The sequence below is a fragment of the Pelodiscus sinensis genome, chromosome 10 (genome assembly GCF_052426305.1).
Source record: "Pelodiscus sinensis isolate ZL-2025 chromosome 10, ASM5242630v1, whole genome shotgun sequence".
NCBI lineage: Eukaryota > Metazoa > Chordata > Testudines > Trionychidae > Pelodiscus > Pelodiscus sinensis.
This window is the reverse complement of record NC_143061.1, coordinates 44,830,568-44,849,704: the sequence shown is the minus strand read 5'-3', so window position 1 is coordinate 44,849,704 and position 19,137 is coordinate 44,830,568. Positions and strand designations below refer to the sequence as shown.

The 19,137-nt window shown below is 42.9% G+C and overlaps 1 protein-coding gene across 1 annotated transcript in view; it reads right to left on the bottom strand.

The window, feature by feature from the left end:
- Nucleotides 1-19,137, bottom strand: part of LOC112543495 (retinol-binding protein 1) — a 93,021-nt gene that overhangs the window by 57,882 nt on the left and 16,002 nt on the right. Inside the window, exon 3 of the mRNA XM_006124988.5 lies at nt 3,672-3,773. Within this exon, the coding sequence (XP_006125050.1) occupies nt 3,672-3,773 (102 nt within the window). The remainder of the gene's footprint in view (nt 1-3,671; nt 3,774-19,137) is intronic.

Genomic DNA, 19,137 nt, shown 5'->3' with positions numbered 1-19,137 from the left:
GCAAAGTTCAACAGGATCATAAAACAATTATTCAAGTATCTTAAAATATGTTTATGGTAATTTGCCTTGGCACCAAATGGCTCTCAGAAAGACCCAGGGTATGTCTACACTACAAAGTTAATTCGAACTAACGGATGTTAGTTCTAATTAACTTTGATAGGCGCTACACTAGCGCTCCGCTAGTTCGAACTTAAATCGAACTAGCGGAGTGCTTAGTTCGAACTACGTAAACCTCATTGTACGAGGAATAAGCCTAGTTTGAGTTTACTAGTTTGAATTAAGGGCTGTGTAGCCCCTTATTCGAACTAGTGGGAGGCTAGCCCTCCCCAGCTTTCCCTGGTGGCCACTCTGGGCACCACCAGGGAAACCCGTATGCCCCCCTCCCGGCCCCGGACTCCTTAAAGGGGCACGGGCTGGCTACGGTGCCCGTGCCAGGTGCAAGCCTGTCAGCACCCAGCCAGCAGACCCTGCACCTGGCACGGCTCGAGCCAGCCACCAGATGCCCCCCAGCCCTCCCCCTCTTCCCAGGACCAGGCTGGCGGCTCCCGGGAGCTTGCCCAGGACCGCAAGAGGCGGGCACCCGCCTGGTCCAGTGCAGACATCGTGGACCTCGTCCACGACCTCTGCACTAGGCACAGAAAAGCGGCCGTCTAGGGCAGGAGAGCTGCCAGCCTGGCCACCCAGGAGCAGGTTTATATGAAAATCAAGGGGGTCCACTGAGACCCCCGACCCTGATCCCTGAGCTTAGAATGGCCGTACTGGGTCAGACCAAAGGTCCATCTAGCCCAGTAGCCTGTCTGCCGACAGTGGCCAACCCTAGGGACCCTGGAAGGGATGGACCAAAGACAGTGACCAAGCCATTTGTCTTGTGCCATCCCTCTCCAGCCTTCCACAAACTTCGGGCAGGGACACCACTCCTACCCCCTGGCTAATACAACTCCATGGACCCAACCTCCATGAATTGATCTAACTTCTCTTTAAACTCTGTTCTAGTTCTAGCCTTCACAGCCTCCTGCAGCAAGGAGTTCCACAGGTTGAAATTTGCTTTGTGAAGAAGAACTTTCTGTTATTAGTTTGAAGCCTGCTACCCATTCCTTTCCTTTGGTGTCCTCTAGTCCTTCTATTATGGGAACTAATGAAGAACTTTTCTGTATGCACCCTCTCCACACCACTCGTGCTTTTATAGATCTCTATCATATCCCCCTCCGTCTCCTCTTCTCTAAGCTGAAAAGTCCCAGTCTCTTTAGCCTCTCTTCATATGGGACGTGTGCCAAACCCCTGATATTGTAGTTGCCCTCCCCTCTCCCACCCTCTCTCTTCCCCTCTCCCACCTCCTTTTCCCAGTCTCCCCCAGTTTTGTTCAATAAAGAGAGATTCTATTTTTGAACACAATTGTCCTTTATTTTGTACATCAGGAAGGGGGGCTAGGAAGGGGTAAGTGGAAGGAGGTGAGGGAGGAATGGGGTACAAACCCCTGATGGGGAGGACTGGGCTGGCTCTGTAGGCTTCTGGGGGTGAAACTGCTCCTGCAGCCCCCCAATTCCCCTCTCTCCTCAGATGGCAGCCTGTGGCAAGTGCAGCTGGTCTGATGGCCGAGTGCTGTGATGTGCCCAGTGTGGGTACTTCGGGCAATCTAAGCCAGGACTGCTTTGCAAGCGGGGGACCCTGAGAACTGTCTGTCCGGGTTGGGGGTCGGGTCCCTTTAAGCACAGCCCTTGGCTAGCCTGAGACAGCAGCTCCACGCTCTAAGTCCTACTCTGATGCCCTGCCGGCACTGCTTCCGGCCATCCTTAACCTCTGTTCAGGGTCCACTCAATGTGGACATGCTAGTTCGAATTAGCAAAACGCTAATTCGAACTAGTTTTTAGGTCTAGCTGTGCTAATTCGAATTAGCTTAGTTCGAATTAACTAATTCTAAAACATGTCTTCATTCCAACTGGAATGCACATTGTGGTCTTCTCTCCTTTGACCTTATGATTAAAAAAAATTCTTGTAAATGTCCCTATTTCTTGTACAGCTTTTGAATAGCCAAGATATTCAAATCTCTGTGGGTATGTCTATACTACAGCGCTAATTCGAACTCAGCTAATTCGAATTAGCGCAGCTAGACCTAAAAACTAGTTCGAATTAGCGTTTTGCTAATTCAAACTAGCATGTCCACATTGAGTGGACCCTGAACAGAGGTTAAGGATGGCCGGAAGCAGTGCCTCCTAGCCCAGTGTGCCAAGTGATGTAAAACTAGGGACAATGAGGGTACACTGTAATCTGTTAAAAAAATACAGGTGCAGGTGAAATCTCGACCCCATGGAAATCAGTGCAAGTTTTGCCAATGACTTCAATGGGGCCATGATACTGTCCTTGGAGGTCATACACAAAGGGGTTAGGCAGTGTGTGGAGAGAACAAAGAGACCACAGGGGACTGACCTAAGTGTGTTTCTTAGTCTCTTTCCCTCCTAACCTTCCTCAGAAACCCCTATGCACAGCAGTATTTAGTTGGCCCTGGCTGCTGTTACAGGAATCTGAGGGCATTGTGCTACTGAGCTGGAGACAGGAGTCTAAACAGAAGATTCCTAAGTACAGAGGGAATGGAATGGCAAGTGGGACTAGTGATCTGATTTGCTTCCTTCCGTGGGAAAAACACCTTTTACCACATTTGTGTAAAAGGTGAGTCTCTAGGAGGATGTTATGAACCTCTATCCAGAAAAAAGGGATAAACTATTATAAACTTGCATTAGTTTCTGTTAACTAGAAAATATTGAGACCACAGTCAGAAGGAACATGCCATTTAAAAAACTGCCCTCTTTGTTTTTCTAAGCCAAAATTCATTCTGGCCCACATTTAAAAAGAAAGAACAATTTTGTTTCTCCCTATATCATATGTTCTTGGATACAGAATTTCATCAGTTCCCATCCTGTTTACATCACTGAGGCTATGTCTAGACTGCAGGCTTCTTTTGGAAGAAGCTTTTCCAGAAGAGATCTTCTGAAAGAGAGCATCTACACAGCAAAAGTACATAAAAAAAGCAATCTGTTTTTTTGAAAGATAGCGTCCATTCAGTCTGGATGCTATCTCGCATTTCAGCTGTGATTACTACGGACAGAGCGGCCACAGGGCACCTGTGCTTTTTCCTCTTTCCTCTTCTTTCAAAAGAACTCCCTCTTCCTTGTCCACACACACCTTTTTCCAAAAGAGCGCTTTTGGAAAAAAGCTTCTTCCTCATAGAAAGAGGTTTACCAATGTTGGAAAACCCCCTCTGTTCGTTTGATTTTTTTCGAAAGAACACAATTGCAGTGTGGACGTAAGTGAAGTTTTTTCAGAAAAACAGCCATTTTTCCGAAAAAACTCTGCACTGTGGACATACCCTGAATGTATGAAAGATATTTCTGTTACCTGTCTTCCTCTGTACACAATTTAAATTGATATATCAGGGAACAGACAGTTAACACAAAGACTGCCTGAATTTAGAACATTGCTCTTTTCAGAAGGGCCATGAGAGAATAATGACACTACATGAAATTATGATGTTAGAAGCAAGTCAAAGGCAACACCAATGTTTAATTACTCCACAGTAAGCCAAGATAATTTGCAGCAAGCTGCGTGCCATTACTTTCATCCATTTGAATAAATAATAGAAAAAATTATGACATTTAAAACATGTTCCATAACCATACCAGATGCATTTCATCTCCTTCGATCCACTGGGTCCAACCACGGCCTTCTTTTTCTCCTTTTTGTATGCAAAGAAGTTTATCTCCATCCCAATTCACCTTAGTCTAGCGAAATACATACATGTTATTCATCATTACTGTGACATTCAGTTTCATCTATTACACTTAGATAGAGTCAGTTTCCTTAAAATGAAAGCTCCAATGCAATGGGATAGATATTTTAATCACTCTCTTTCATCATATATATAGTAGCCCAAAGTCTGTGACTAACGCTGAAACACTGGCTGTTGCCTCTAGGCAGCACTGTTGCCTCCCGCCGTGGTGCTCGGCTGACTTCTGCGCCACTCAGCCAGGCTGCTGCAGGGAAGTAAGTGATGCAACCGGCCGTTTGGTGTCCACGCTCCCCATGCAGCACGAGGGTGCTGCATAGGGAGCGCGGGGCCCAAATGGCTGCTTGCGCCGCTTGCTCCCCTGTGGCGGCCTGGCTGAGAGGAGCAGAAGTCAGTCGAGCACCACGGCGGGAAGCGTCACCCCGCATGTCAGCATCCCGCCCCCTTTGCCTCCCGCCGTGGTGCTCGGCTGACTTCTGCGCTGCTCACATACATACACATTTTTTTCTTCAGTTTCTTGCCTGAGCCACAGGAAATGAAGTTACTTGTCTCGAGCCATCAGAAAAGCAGAAGACTCTTAAAGTTGTTGTAAGAGTCCATGTGGTAGAGTCAGAGCTATGATTTTTTAGCACTCTACATGATTTCTTCACAAATGCTGATCCTCAAGTTGAGCAAAAAAGCAGCTTTAATGTGCATGTATGAACACCCTCCCTTTTTTTATGCACACATGTACTCTTTTCATTGGCGTTCGGACTAGTAGTATGTTTCCAAAAGGGCCTGCGATTTTCCTTTCCTTTTCCTATCAATAGGAGGCCTACCCAATCCTTCCCTCAGCTCCTACACATACCTGTGACCAGCTACCTCTGCTTTAAAATAATCAGCAGCTGTACCTAACAATAACTGTAAAAGCCTTTCCTGTACATCCACTGCTGTGCTGCCGTTCATATCCCAGGCTGTTCTATATCATCAGTGAAGACTTTCTGTGCAAGTAACTATTACAAATGGCATCTCTGCCTGTGAGACCCTTCTTTAGTTATGGGGAAGCTGAAACTATGGCAGAGTTCCTTGATTACAACTTTGGTTTTATTAAATACCTTTTTAGGCTCTGGCTCAGCAAACCTTTCTTATTCAGCAAAGCATTCAAACATGCCTTTAAATTGAAGAAGGGGCATAAGTCCCATTGGGGGTTTAAAGTTATGCACATGCATAAGTGCTGAGTGGGGCATAATCCTGAAAATCACTTATACACAACTACGTGAATAGTTCAGTGGGACTTCTCCCATGAACAAAACCCACATGTGCAAGGATTTGCAGAGTCAGACCCTAAGGTAGTACAGCTTATTTATCTTTAAAAAAAATGAAACTACGATTTTTTTCTTGTAGCATTGTACAATGGATTGAAGTGAAATACTGTTCTGTAGTATAAAAATAAAAAGGACCCGATTTTCTGCTCCATCAGTTTTAAACCAGTGTAGCAAAGTGGAGAACTGAATTCATGGACTGAAAAAGAGAAGAATTACTATGCAGTGCTAGAAAGCCTTGAAGCCTCTGTGAGCAGTCAAAATGGAGAAAAGGTTTAATTCCCAGACCTAATGGGAATTGACTGGTCTCCACCTTGCTTTTTTAAAAAAGATGTCAGCTTATATTAGTCATGCTTGGGAGCTGAACACTGAATATGGTTTAAGAACTACTCATCCCTTTTCTTTTTGGAGGATATGTATGTTACAAACAATTAATTCTTAAACAATAACCATGATAGCCACCCACAATCCATAAATTGGGTACAGCAGACAATCTCTACCCAGAGGAAGCTTTAGACTAAACAAGCATAGAAAATGAATCACAAGAAAGATTGCCAGAGTAGATAATCATAGGCAAGGCAGTGTTAGCGATTTCATATAGTGTCTGTTCACACCATATGGGGTCTCTGAAGACAAACTATTTAATTATCCTTGGTGAATGTCTCTCCACTTTTCATAATGCAGTCAGAAATGTTTTGGTCTTTCCCTCTAAAATTAATCCAGTAACATGTGACATTCATAAAGAGCCACCTACATTTTATTGTCAAGATACATTACTACATGAAGGACCACTGATTCTAGCATTCAGCACACCCATCTGACAGGAGATATGCATAACATTATTGTGAAATAAATCACAAAGGGCTAAAATTGGAACTTCTAAGATGTTCTTGCCATGCAGGAGATTCACAAGCTTAACACTCATTGCAATTTGTCTCTTTTTGCAATGTCTATTTTAAAATCAATTTACATTAAAGATTAAGTTGGCTTCTTTTACTCTTGGCCAGAACCCTTCCATTAAGAATTAATGATAGCTGCCGATACGCACTATGCTGCCATGGCAATCAGCAACATTGTTCTATCCACCCCCATACACACTAGTAAACAAAGTGCAGGAAGGCTACATGGGCTCATGAAATATACTAATGGAAATTACTAAAGCAAGAGGTCTAAGAAATGTTGGTGAATGTACAGTACATGCTCAAGGGACACTTGTTATGGAAAAAAGCATTACCGCCCCCGTTATTATTTTTAAATACCTTGACTTTTGCAGGCTTTCAGGAACCTTTGTACCACAGAAAAAATTAATCAAACAGCATTGGAGCTAATCAAAAGCAGTTTGTGACAAATAGGAAAAAGATTAAGTGAAAAATGGGAAAGACAATGGAGCTACATGGTGTAGACTGAAGGTAAGATCTGCACCTTATTATCTCTATGAATATAAAGACCATAAATATCCTAAAATAGGATATGATATGAATATTAAGGCATATGAATATTAAGACATTCAAAGAATGGAGTGGATAACTTCAAAAGAGAAACATGCATTTGCATTAGTGAGACAAGGTCAAATTTATTAAGGTCAATTTCTTACCGCCCGCCTTTGTAAAGTCAAAGGTCCATGTCCCCTCTATGGCGAAAATTCAGCCTAGTTCAAAATAGCACACCCGCAATAGGAGACTGCCATCAACTTTGAGAGCACTGCACTATCCCACAGTGCCTGCACCACTTGGCATTCTGGGTTATGCCCCCAGTGTGCATTGGGACCAAAACTGTGCAGAGGGTGTTTCTGGATTCATGTAATCAGTGTCCCATAATATGCTCATCTGCTGCCTCCTCGCCCCCCACCTTGCTTGGGATCAATGGGAAACAGTCCTTTTGCACCCTTTTTGGCCCTGGTTACCTACAAAGATGCCATAGCAGTGCGAGCAGGGATCCTGTTGTGCATTAAAGCATGTGATGATGATGTTTACCTTGGAGCGCCTACTAGTGGAGTATGTTGAGAGCATATGCATGGCTCCACAAAGAGGATGAATCTGTTCATGCAAGCCCTTGAGTTGAGTGAACTGGAAACGCCACTGGCATTAGATCCCCTGGAAACAGTGAAACACTGGTTCTGGTGCCATCAGATCAGCACAGACTGGTGGGACTGCATAGAGCTGTGGGTATGGGATGATCAGCAGTGCAAGGCCACTTTCACGGGGCTTTGTGAATTCTTTTCCCCTGCCCTGAAGTGCAGGAACTTCTGCATGAGACCCGATCTGATGCGTGGCAATTGCCCTGTGGGAGCTTGCAACTTCAAACAGCTACCAATCAGTTGGGAATCAATTTGGAGTGGGGAAATCTGCAGTGGGGGCTGTCATTATACAAGTAGCCAAGGCGATCAATACCATCCTGCTATGGAGAAAGATGGGACTCTGGGAAACATGGATACCATTGTGAATGGCTTTGCCGTGATGGGGTTCCCTAACTGTGGTGGAGCAACAGGCAGAACGCACAGCCTCATCTTGACACCTGATCACCTTGCCAAGGAGCCAGAGGTCAAGGATTTGAGCTATGCCCTCAACCAATGTGGACCTAGCACCCTAGGGACATAAGATGGATAAGGGGGGCCCTGAAGGTACAGCAGGTAGGGGGCTCCTCCAGTGGCTAATGTACCCACCTTGGGAGCCAAAGGTCAAGGGTTCAAGCCCCACCCTCAATTACCATGGACCTGGCACCCTTAGGACATATCACAGATAAGATGGGCCATGACAGTAGGGAGGCTGTGGGGCTCCTCCAGCACCACAGTGGAGATGGCACCCACCTTGGGAGCCAGTAGGAAAGAGCTCAAGCCCTGCCATGAGCCAAAGTGGACTTGGGACACAGGATGGATAAGGGGGGCCCAGAATGTAGGGAGGCTGGGGGCTCCTGCCCCAAGGGGTACCTCTCAATGGTGCTGCAGGCACTAGTGGATCACAAGGGCCATTTCACTGACATCAACATGGAATTGTCAGGAAAGGCACATGACATGTGTGTCCTTAGGAACGCCTGCCTCTGCAGAAAGCTGCCCACTTGAACTTTCTTCTCATGTCAGAAAATTAGAATTGGAGAGGTGTAGATGCCAAACAGTGATCCTTGGCAACCCAGCATACACCTTTATCTCATGGCTCATGAAGCTGTACATGGGCAGCATGGACCACAGTAAGGAGCAGTTCAGCTACAGGCTGTGTAAGTACAGAATGGTGGTGGAATGTGCTTTTTGAACATTTAAAGGGAAGCATTAGGAATCTACTGCCTAGGTGAGACCTCAGTGGACACAGCATTCCCTTTATGGTGGTAGCCTGCTGTGTGCTCCATAATGTTTGAGAGAGCAAGGGGGAAAGGTATTTGGAAGAGTGGTGGCTGAGGCAGAGAGTCTAGCCAGAGGTTTTGAGCAGCCAGATACCAGGGCAATAAGGAGAGCACAGTGCAGGGCAATGCAAATCAGAGATGTTTTAAAATAAAGCTTTATGAATGGCCAATTTTGAGAATCATGCATGTTGCAGGAACAGAAAAGGAGTCCATGGTGGGATCCTTGGCGGGGAGGGGGAAGAAATCAAATGCTAGAAGAACAGCCTTTTGCCTTGTGATGCCCAAGAGGTTGTGTGTGAAGTTGTCCTTGAGTTCCCCCATGTCCTATGACTCATAGGAGAGGAGGCTACTGAATTGGGTGAGGAGGGAAAATTGTTCTGCCAGAGGCTGCTGCTAACCTCCATTTTCCCATTCCCAATGAAGCAAGGCTTTAGCAGCTCTTAAAGACAATGGAATGGGCTTGGCAGGATGGACTCATTGTTTAGAAAATTGACCGTATGCAATATAAATTCAGTGTAAACTCCTAAGAAAGACCAGGCTTTGGATCTGACACCATGCTGGTTTCCACTGGCTGAGGATCTGGCCCATGGATCTTTCTAGAGATTTGAGTCAAGTACATTCACCTGTTGTGATTCCTCCCTCTGGGGCATTTGGTATTGGACACTGTCGGCAGACAGGATACCGGGCTGGATGAACTTTTGGTCTGACCCAGTATGGCTGTTCTTACGTTCTTATTCTCCCCACTGCAGAGAGGGTAGTGGTGAACGGAACTGATGTGATAGTGGTATTCCGCCAAGGACAGCCATCATGAAAGGTAAAGCCTGTTTAGCCTGTAATGCTGAACACAGCATAGAAAATCACTTCAGTGAAAGAAAACATTAAAAATAAAGGGCTCTGTCCTATCTCCACTGAAATCAAGTGAAGCATTTTCCACTGACTTCTAATGGAAGAGGTGAAGTCCCATTGAAAGCTAACCGTAAGCTACGAATATTAGGTACAACTGGACAAATATGGCAAAAAAAGTTTCCAAACATTTGTTCTAATAAGTGCTGTAAAGTCACTTGGATGGCATTCACAATACTTTATATTCATTCCTATGAACATTGTGCCAGTGTTTTTTGTTTTGTTTTTTATTCACTTACAAATTAGAAAAGTCTCAAACATACTTGTGAAAAATGTGTTTGTTCCCATGGTTATTGGTTATTTAGCTGATTCCTTTTTGTCTGTTTATAAATTCTTCAGTCATTCAATCATGGAGCAGAAACAATAGTTGGGTGACTAGGTAACTAACAGCAATTAATAGAAGTAAATAATATGTGAACAATAAGCTCTTAGGTTATGTCTACACTACCCCGCTAGTTCGAACTAGGAGGGTAATGTAGGCATACCGCACTTGCAAATGAAGCCCGGGATTTGAATTTCCCGGGCTTTATTTGCAGAAGCGGGGAGCCGCCATTTTTAAAACCCCGCTGGTTCGAACCCCGGTACAACGAGGTGTACCGGTAGTTCGGAATAGGAACCTAGTCCGAACTACCTAGTTCGAGCCCCGTGTAGCCGCGCTGCACGGGGTTCGAACCAGCGGGGTTTTAAAAATGGCGGCTCCCCGCTTATGCAAATGAAGCCCAGGAAATTCAAATCCCGGGCTTCATTTGCAAGTGCGGTATGCATACATTACCCTCCTAGTTTGAACTAGCCGGGTAGTGTAGACATACCCTTACAGAGCTGTTAAACTATCCTGAATAATGAAAAAAATCCATAAAAATGGACCCTCTATGTGGAGATAACTTATGGACACAAAGGCTATGTCTAAACTACATGCCTTTCTCAAAACAGGGACACTTCGAAATTGCAAATGAAGCTGGGATTTAAATTTCCTGTGCTTCATTTGCATAATGGCGGCCGTGGTTTTTTTCAAAACAGGGCTTTTCGAAAGAAAGAAAGAAAAAAGGCCATTTAGACAGGCATCGACCAAAAATAAAACCCTTTTTCGAAAGATCCTGTACTCAGAAAATGCTGTGATAATGAGTTGGGGTCCCCCTGATCATGCAGCCCCGTAGCAGAAAGAACAGACTCAGCCAGCCATTAGAATAGAGAGGGTTTATTGCTTTTCCTGATACAGCACAACCTAGACATGACCCGGCTACAGGAGTCTGGATCAGACTGCCTCAGACCCCTTGAGATGGGGGGCCTCGGCCCTTAGACTCCCAGCACCCATCCTTAGTCCATCTCCTTCATGATTTCATCCAGACACTCTGGAAAGTCTCAGGTTGTGGAACCATTTTTGAGTACAGGATATTTAAAAAAAGGGTTTTATTTTCAATCGATCCCCATCTAAATGGCCGTTTTTCTTTCGAACAGCCCCGTTTTGGGGAAAAACGCAGCCGCCATTATGCAAATGAAGTGTGGGAAATTTAAATCCCGGCTTCATTTGCAATTTCAAATAGTCTAATTTACATCCCTTTTTCAAGAACGGGATGTTGTTTAGACGCAGCCATGGAGTAAAGAATTCACTACATATCATTTGCACAAGTAACATAAATTGTCAACCACAAAATAGCAGCACACTAGACCTGTTTCTATTCTGATGTATACCAGTAATAACTCGATTTAAATCAGTGGGATTACATAGGAGTAAAATCAGTGTGAGATGAGAATCAGTTTATGTTCATCCAATACTCACATCAACAATAATAAACTTTATGCATCTTTGTCTAACTTGTAAGAGGTCTGATAACTCCTCACAGGTCTAGTTCTGCTAGGGAAAATAAAACATTCTTTCAAGCAGCATGGGGAGACTTTATTTTTTCAGCTTTCTAAGGTGATTAAAATTCTGCCTGAGCTCAGAAAAATGCAATGTTTTTATGTTCCTTTTTTCCAATCAAAGAGAGATATTCTTTTAGGTAATACAGCATGACCCACCAGAGGCATGAGGCAAGAGTTTGCATTAATCCAACAGCTTTATTACTCAGAATTCCTTATAGACTTTTTTGGCTTCTCTTTTGGCTTGCTCACCTGAGTGGCGTGAGCAAGCCAAACCTTATCTCATGCTCATTTCCTACAGAATTCAAAGAGAATATAATCTGTTCTCCTCATCTTTGTTCTAGAGGTAGCAGAAATTGCTACATCAAGAGAATTAATCTTAATCAGCAGCATTTTATCTTGAGGTTTTTCTCTTTAGTTCAAACTCTAATGGCAGATAATAAAAATGGGCAGCTGAGAAAATACTACTGAGAGCTAATGGAATTTTCCCTTTAACTCAAGTGGAATAGGGTTATGCTTTTACATGGACAGCAATTGCCACTAAAATGTCTATTCTTTACTAAGAAGTAAAACACAGTACGTAGTTTCTGTGTACAGTGATAAGTCGATGCCAGAGTTAGCTCTGAATATTTCCATTATTACAAGCTTGCCTAAGAGCCATGCCCCCTAACGATTGGGTAACTGTAAAAGTATTTTTCTATTTATGCTGTTGAGAAAACACTGTTTAATTATATGGCAAAAACAGTCCTGAATGAACTAGGCTTCTGTGGATGGAAAGCTGGCATGGAATCCATGCACGTCACAAAAATCACTGTGTCATTTGGTGCTAATTGTCCCTTCTTGGCAGTCTGACCAGATAGGCTGAGGAATGAATGGGCCTGGATACTGGGCTGCTCTTGGATTAGTCCTTCCATAGAAGCACGTTGGCAGGGCTACATAAGGGCTTGTGCACAGGATATGGCAATGTGCTCTACGGGGTGTGATTTCTAAAGTGTATGCCCATGTTGCTCATTAATTGGTCTAATAGATCCTGCTGCTTCACACTAACCGTTTCTTAGTGTGCTGTGTCATGGTACTGTTCTAAACAGCATCACGCAAAGTGTACCAAGCCTGAAAAACTAATCTGCAAACAATACATCAATGTCCTTAAGAAATAACTCCCCTGTAGAGCACATTCCCCACCCTTGAAGGAAGCTTGCACCGCTGCTGCCTGTTGCATAGTGCCATCTGGTGGACACCGCATACGTCTAACAGACAACCCAGATGCTTAAGGAAATAGGCTAGCCTGGAGAAAGATGTGGACACAGTTTGGGGTCTCTGACCAAAAAAAAAAAAATAGTCCAAGTTCATCTGATAAGATCTTAATGTCATAAATTCATAACAATTCATGTAAGCCTGAGATTCCCTGCTTTCCTGAAAATCCTACACTGCTTGTAGTAAATGGAATATTTCAGTCTCCATTTCTGCCAGTGTGGCAGCATCCTCATGAGTAGGACACAATATAGGAAAATAATATAAGAGAAATTAAAAAAATACACCCAAAAGATATAAATAGTTTTATTCCTGAATAAAAGCTGCATTTTAAACACTAAAAGATCACTATATTACTGGAGTGCATCACACAAATACTAAACTTGTTAAATCTTAGATTAAACATGTTGGGAGAAGGCTCTATTTCACTCCTATGATTCACACATTCAGGAGGAAGCTATGGAAGCACTCCGGTGGGGTTTACATTGCAAACTAAAACAGTTCTTCCCACTACTGACTAATTTATTTTTGGTATAATGATTATTTTAGAGATACAAGTTGGTGAGGTAATATATTTTATTAGATCAACTTCTGCTGGCGAGAGAGACAAGTTTTCAAACCACATAGAGCTCTTCAGGTCTGGAGTAGGAATCCCCAGCATTACTGCAATACTTAGAATATTCAGTGACTCTTGGCTGGCAGAAACAGAAAAATGTAATTTAGATTTTCAGATTCATAACTGCTTGTACTGCTGCTTCTACTTCAAATAGTAAACATACCCTCTAAACCTTCCTTACCACTTTTCATTCCCTTAAAAAAAAAAGATCCTCTTAAATTATTGTGAACATTAACCAGGGCACAGAACACCAGCAACAAAAGGGAGACAAATCTGCCAGGCAAGTGAAGGACAAGACCAAGATACACAAGACAAGACAAGACCAGAATTCCCTAGCAAGCAACATGTGCTCACCAGGAGATAACGCCTGTTCTGAACATTGCACAACACTTCTGATTGTTAAACTTTAGTTAAACTCCATTTTTGCAGGTCACAAAAAGGGAAGAACAGACAAAACAGCCTGTAAAAGTGCTTTGTGTTATTTCACTGTATCCATTAACAATCAGCTAGGATGCATAAAATTAAGTGGCATTGTGATCACAGCTGGGCACTGAGCTAGGGCTTCTTGCTTATATTTCTGACTCTGTTAATTACCTTCAATATGACCTTACACTAGTCACTTACACCATGGTGGGTCAAATGCAGCTTAGAGAAAGTGCGTGGGTGTACTACTCATTGGCATTTTAGGGGGGGAACAAGAAATGATGGATGCTAAATATAACTCATGAACTGAAGGGGCACAAAGAGCATAGCAGGCAAATTAACGGGCAGAGTATGATGAGCAGGATTCACCTCAGTTTAACGTACCCCACCTTCTGATAGTACTATGTCTATGCTCAGCCACATAGCTCCTTCTTCACACATAGGCCACAACCTCCAACAGCTGCTTGCATTTTAGGCTTCTATTCAATCCTGGGATTTTTAAAGTCACCTTAGTGACTATTATTCATCTGTACTAGTTCTGTTTTGCCCCCATTTCCTTTTGGTTTTTTTTTGCTAAACCTCTTCCATTTTCTACTTCCAAGTTACAAGCAGGTTGTAAATACTATTCATTTAGCAAATAGTTGTACATACTATTCATTTACTTGCAATGTTTTTAATTCTTGCTGTACAGTATGTGAGTGCTTTAGTGAGGAAGTCGGGGGTACTTCTACAAAATACATTGAAACTATCCACTGTGCCACATGGGTACCCTGGAGAAGTCTGAGAAAGCACAGGCTTTTAAAACACCTAGTCAGAAGGCAAATAAATCTTTCTTCTTCTACCTCTGAGGTTTGCTTTAGCATCTTTTGCTTTATATTATACATATTTTTGATAAGTTAAGCTGTATGGTATCAATTAAACTGCTTTTCTTCAGGGCTACGTCTACACTGGCCCCTTTTCCGAAAGGGACATGCTAATTTTAAACTTTGTAATAGGGAAATCCGCGGGGGATTTAAATATCCCCCGCGGGATTTAAATAAAGATGTCCACCGCTTTTTCCGGCTTGTAGAAAAGCTGGAAAAGAGCGTCTAGACTGGCCCGATCCTCCGGAATAAAGCCCTATTCCGGAGGATCTCTTATTCCTACTTTGAAGTATTTTGATAGTATTTGATATTTTGATAGTACTATTTTGATAGTATTTCAAATACTACACAGAAATTGTGAGCAGTGTGGGAATGAAGCCGTCCTAGATATAAAAATATTCTTTCTTTACATCTATAAGTTGTTTTATAAAAAATGCAAGTTACAGCAGATGAAAGATGAATTCAGGCAAGGAAAAAAATGGCAGGTCTCATCTAAACATATGATATGGTTCCTCTGAAAATAAAAGACAATGTAGAGGTTGGGTCAATGGAGTGGTATTAGCCATGGGGTAGAAATGGTGTCCATGCCCAAAGTTTGTGGAAGGCTGGAGAGGGATGGCATGAGAAAAATGGCTTGGTCACTGTCTTTGGTCCATCCCCTCCAGGGTACCTAGGGTTGGCTGCTGTCGGCAGACAGGCTACTGGACTAGATGGACCTTTGGTCTGACCCAGTACGGCCATTCTAAGCTTAGGGCTCAGGGTCGGGGGTCTCAGTGGACCACCCTGAATTTCATGCCAACCTGCTCCTGGGTGGCCAGGCTGGCAGCTCTCCTGCCCTAGACGGCCACTTTCCTGTGCCTAGTGCGGAGGTCGTGGACGAGGTCCACGATGTCTGCACTAGACCAGGCGGGTGCCCGCCTCTTGCAGTCCTGGCTGGCTCATGGCGTGCCAGGTGCAGGGTCTGCTGGCTGGGTGCTGGAAGGCTTGCACCTGGCAGGCTTGCACCTGGCACGGGCACCGTAGCCAGCCCGTGCCCCTTTAAGGGCTCCGGGGCTGGGAGGAGGGCATACGAGTTTCCCTGGTGGTGCCCAGAGTGGCCACCAGGGAAAGCTGGGGAGGGCTAGCCTCCCACTAGTTCGAATTAAGAGGCTACACACCCCTTAATTCAAACTAGTAAGTTTGAACTAGGCTTAGTCCTCGTAAAATGAGGTTTACCTAGTTCGAACTAAGCACTCCGCTAGTTCGAATTAAGTTCGAACTAGCGGAGTGCTAGTGTAGCGCCTATCAAAGTTAATTCGAACTAACATCCGTTTGTTCGAATTAACTTTGTAGTGTAGACATACCCATATAGATATCTGACACTCCTCTAATCATACAACAGGAATCATAGGATGAGATTTAATTGACGGCAAAGTGTGATACAACAATATCAAGTACAGGCAGACACTCAAATTGCTGCAAGCCCCTGGAAGTGCTCTGAAACAAAGCAAAAGAAGACGATGACATGAAGAACATGATCAGTTCCTTCATGTTTCTTAGTTGCCTCTAGTAAGACAATGTTGTATCCTAAGAGATGCTTTTATTACATGGTCAATCAGTTTCATGACAGACTTGTCAGAAGTCAAAGAAGAATTTAAGTGTGATGCAGGGAAATACATTTCTTCCACAAAATGCTCAGCCCAAGAATACAAAGTTTTCCAATATTAAAAAGATGGAAATAGGACACAATCTTATTGAAAGTCTCAGAGTAAAGGTTAAAAAAAAAAGAGTGATGTCATAATAAGGGTCTACTACAGACCATCTATCCAGGAAGAAGATGTGAATGAGGTTTTTTTTAAACAACTAACAAAATCATTCAAAGCACAGAACTTGGTAGTTATGGGGGACTTCAACTATCCAGACATCTGGGGTATGTCTAGACTACTGAGTTTTTTTTGAAAAAAGTGGCCTTTTTTCAAAAAAACTTCACCACCATCTAGACTGACATCGTGTTTTCTAAATTAAATCGAAAGAATGCAGCTTTTTTTAAAAAATTGGTAAACCTACTTTTACCAGAAATAATGCCTTTTTTCAAAAGAGTTCTTTCAAAAAAAAGGCATTCTTGAACGCAAACAGGGCTTTTTCAAAATAAAGCATCCAGATTGCCTGGGTGCTCTCTTTCTAAAAGCAGATCGCTTTTTCGAAACTCTTCTGGCTGTCTAAATGATCTCATTTGAAAGAAGCTTTTTTATAGTCTAAAAGTACCCCTGCTGAAAATAACACAGCAGGGCACAGATTATCCAACAAGTTCTTAGAATGTATAAGGGACAATATTTTATGTTAGAAGGTGGAGGACATTACTAGGAGGAAGTCTGTTCTAGATTTGATTCTAATAAATAGGAAGGAACTGGTTGAGAGTTTGAACATGGGATGGCAGCTTGAGTGAAAGTGATAAGAGTTCATGATTTTAAGGAAAGGTAGGAGGGAGAAAATAAAGCCAATGGATTTCAAGAAGGCAGGCTTTAGCAAACTCCGGGAATTGATAGAAAAATCCCATGGGAAGCAAATCTATGAAGAAAAACAATTAAAGACAGTTGGCAGTTTTTCAAAGAGATGGTATTAAGGGTGTAAGAGCGAACTATTCCACTGCACATGAAAGATAGGAAGTATGTAAAGAGAATATCTTGGCTTAACAAGAAGGCCTTGAATGATCTCCAATTCAAAAAGGAGCCCTTCAAAAAGTGGAAAGTAGGTCAAAATACAAAGAACGAATATAAACAAATAACAAGTATGAAGGGGCAAAATTAAAAAGGCCAAGGAACACAATGAACTCAAACTACCTAGAATCATAAAGGGTAACAAAAAACATTCTACAAATATATTAGAAGCAAAAGGAAGACCAAGGACAGGGTAGGCCCATTACTAAATGAAGAGGGAAAACCAATAAGGATATGACTACACTACAGAGAAGATCAAAGCTGCTGCTGTCAATCTTCCAGGGTTTGAATTAGCACATCTAGTGAAGACAGCTAATTCAAAATGAGAGGAGCACGCTGGTCGATGCCAGTAGTCCTGGTTCCATGAGGAGTAAGGGAAGTCAAAGGGAGAGTGTCCTCCCTTTGGCTTCCTGCAGTGTGGACAGCACCAAAGATCGAGTTAAGGTACTTTAAGTTCAGCTACATTATTAATGTAGCTGAAATTGCATATCTTAATTCGATGTTATCCCGTAGTCTACTAGAAAATGTGGAAATGGCAATGACTTCTTTGTTTCAGTTTTCAGCAAGTAGCACTGAAAATGGGGTAGGTTCAGAATCTAACACAGGAAAAGAACAATTTTAAATTACTGAAACAAATTAAATGTCTTTAAGTCACCAGGGCCTGATGAAATACATTTTAGAATACTCAAGGACCTGACTGAGGAGATATCTGAGCAATTAAAAAGTCATGAACTACAGGAGAGATTATTGAAGACTGGAAAAAGACAAATATCGTGCCAGTCAATAAAAAGGGAAATAAGGACAACCGAGTGAACTGGAGACCAATCAGTTTAACAAGAAAAGATAATGGTGCAAATAATTAAGGAACCCATTTTCAAACATCTAGAAGATAATATGGTTATATATAAGTGTAGTATATCTAGACTTTAGTAAGGTATTTGATGCAGTCTTATATGATCATCTAATTAATAAACTAGGGAAATACAACTTATCTGGAACGACTACAAGGTGGGTGCTTTACTGGATCAATAACCATTCTCAGATAGTAGTTACCAATGGTTCACAATCATGCTGGAAGGGCATAACAAATTAGGTTCTGCAAGTATCAGTTTGGGGACTAGTTCTGTTTAATATCTTCATTAATGATTTAAATAATGGTATAGAATGTACATTTACAAAATTTGCTGATGGCACCAAGTTGCGAGGGGCTGCAAGTGCTTTGGAGGATAGGGTCATAATTCAAAATGGTCTTGATAAACTGGAAAAGTGATCTGAAGAACAGGATGAAATTCAATAAGGACAAATGCAAAGTGCTCCACTTAGGAAGAAACAGTCACACACATACAAAATGGGAAAGGACTACCTAGGAAGGCGTACCAAGGAAAGGGATCTAGAGCTCATAGTGGAACACAAGCTAAATATGTGTCACGAGTGTAACAATGGGGATTACAGTGGATGAGAAGCTGGATATGAGTCAATAGTGTTCCCTTGTAGCCAAGAAGGCTAATGGCATATTAGGTTGCATTAAGAGGAGCATTGCCAGTCAATCCAGAGATGTGATTATTCCTCTTCAGTCAACTCTGGTGAGGCCACATCTGTAGTATTGTGTCCAGTTCTGGGCTCCCAATCACAGGAAGGATGTGGATGCACTGGAAAGGGTCCAGAGGAGGGCAAACAAAATGATTTGGGGGCTGGAGCATATGACCTACGAGGAGAGGCTGAGGGAGTTGGGTCTATTTAGTCTGCAGAAGAGAAGAGTGAGGGGGGATTTGATAGCAGCCTTCAACTTCCTGAAGGGAGGTTCCAAAGAGGCTGGAGAAAGGCTGTTCATAGTAGTGACGGATGGCAGAACAAGGAGCAATGGTTTCAAGTTGCAGTGGGAGAGGTCCAGGTTGGATATTAGGAAAAACTATTTCACTATGAGGGTGATGAAGCACTGGAATGGGTTACCTAGGGAAGTAGTGGAGTCTCCATCCCTAGAGGTGTTTAAGTCTCAGCTTGACAAAGTCCTGGCTGGGTTGATTTAATTGGGATTGGTCCTGCCTTTGGCAGGGGGCTGGATTTGATGACCTTCTGAGGTCTCTTCCAGCTCTATGATTAATGTTGCATAAAGAGT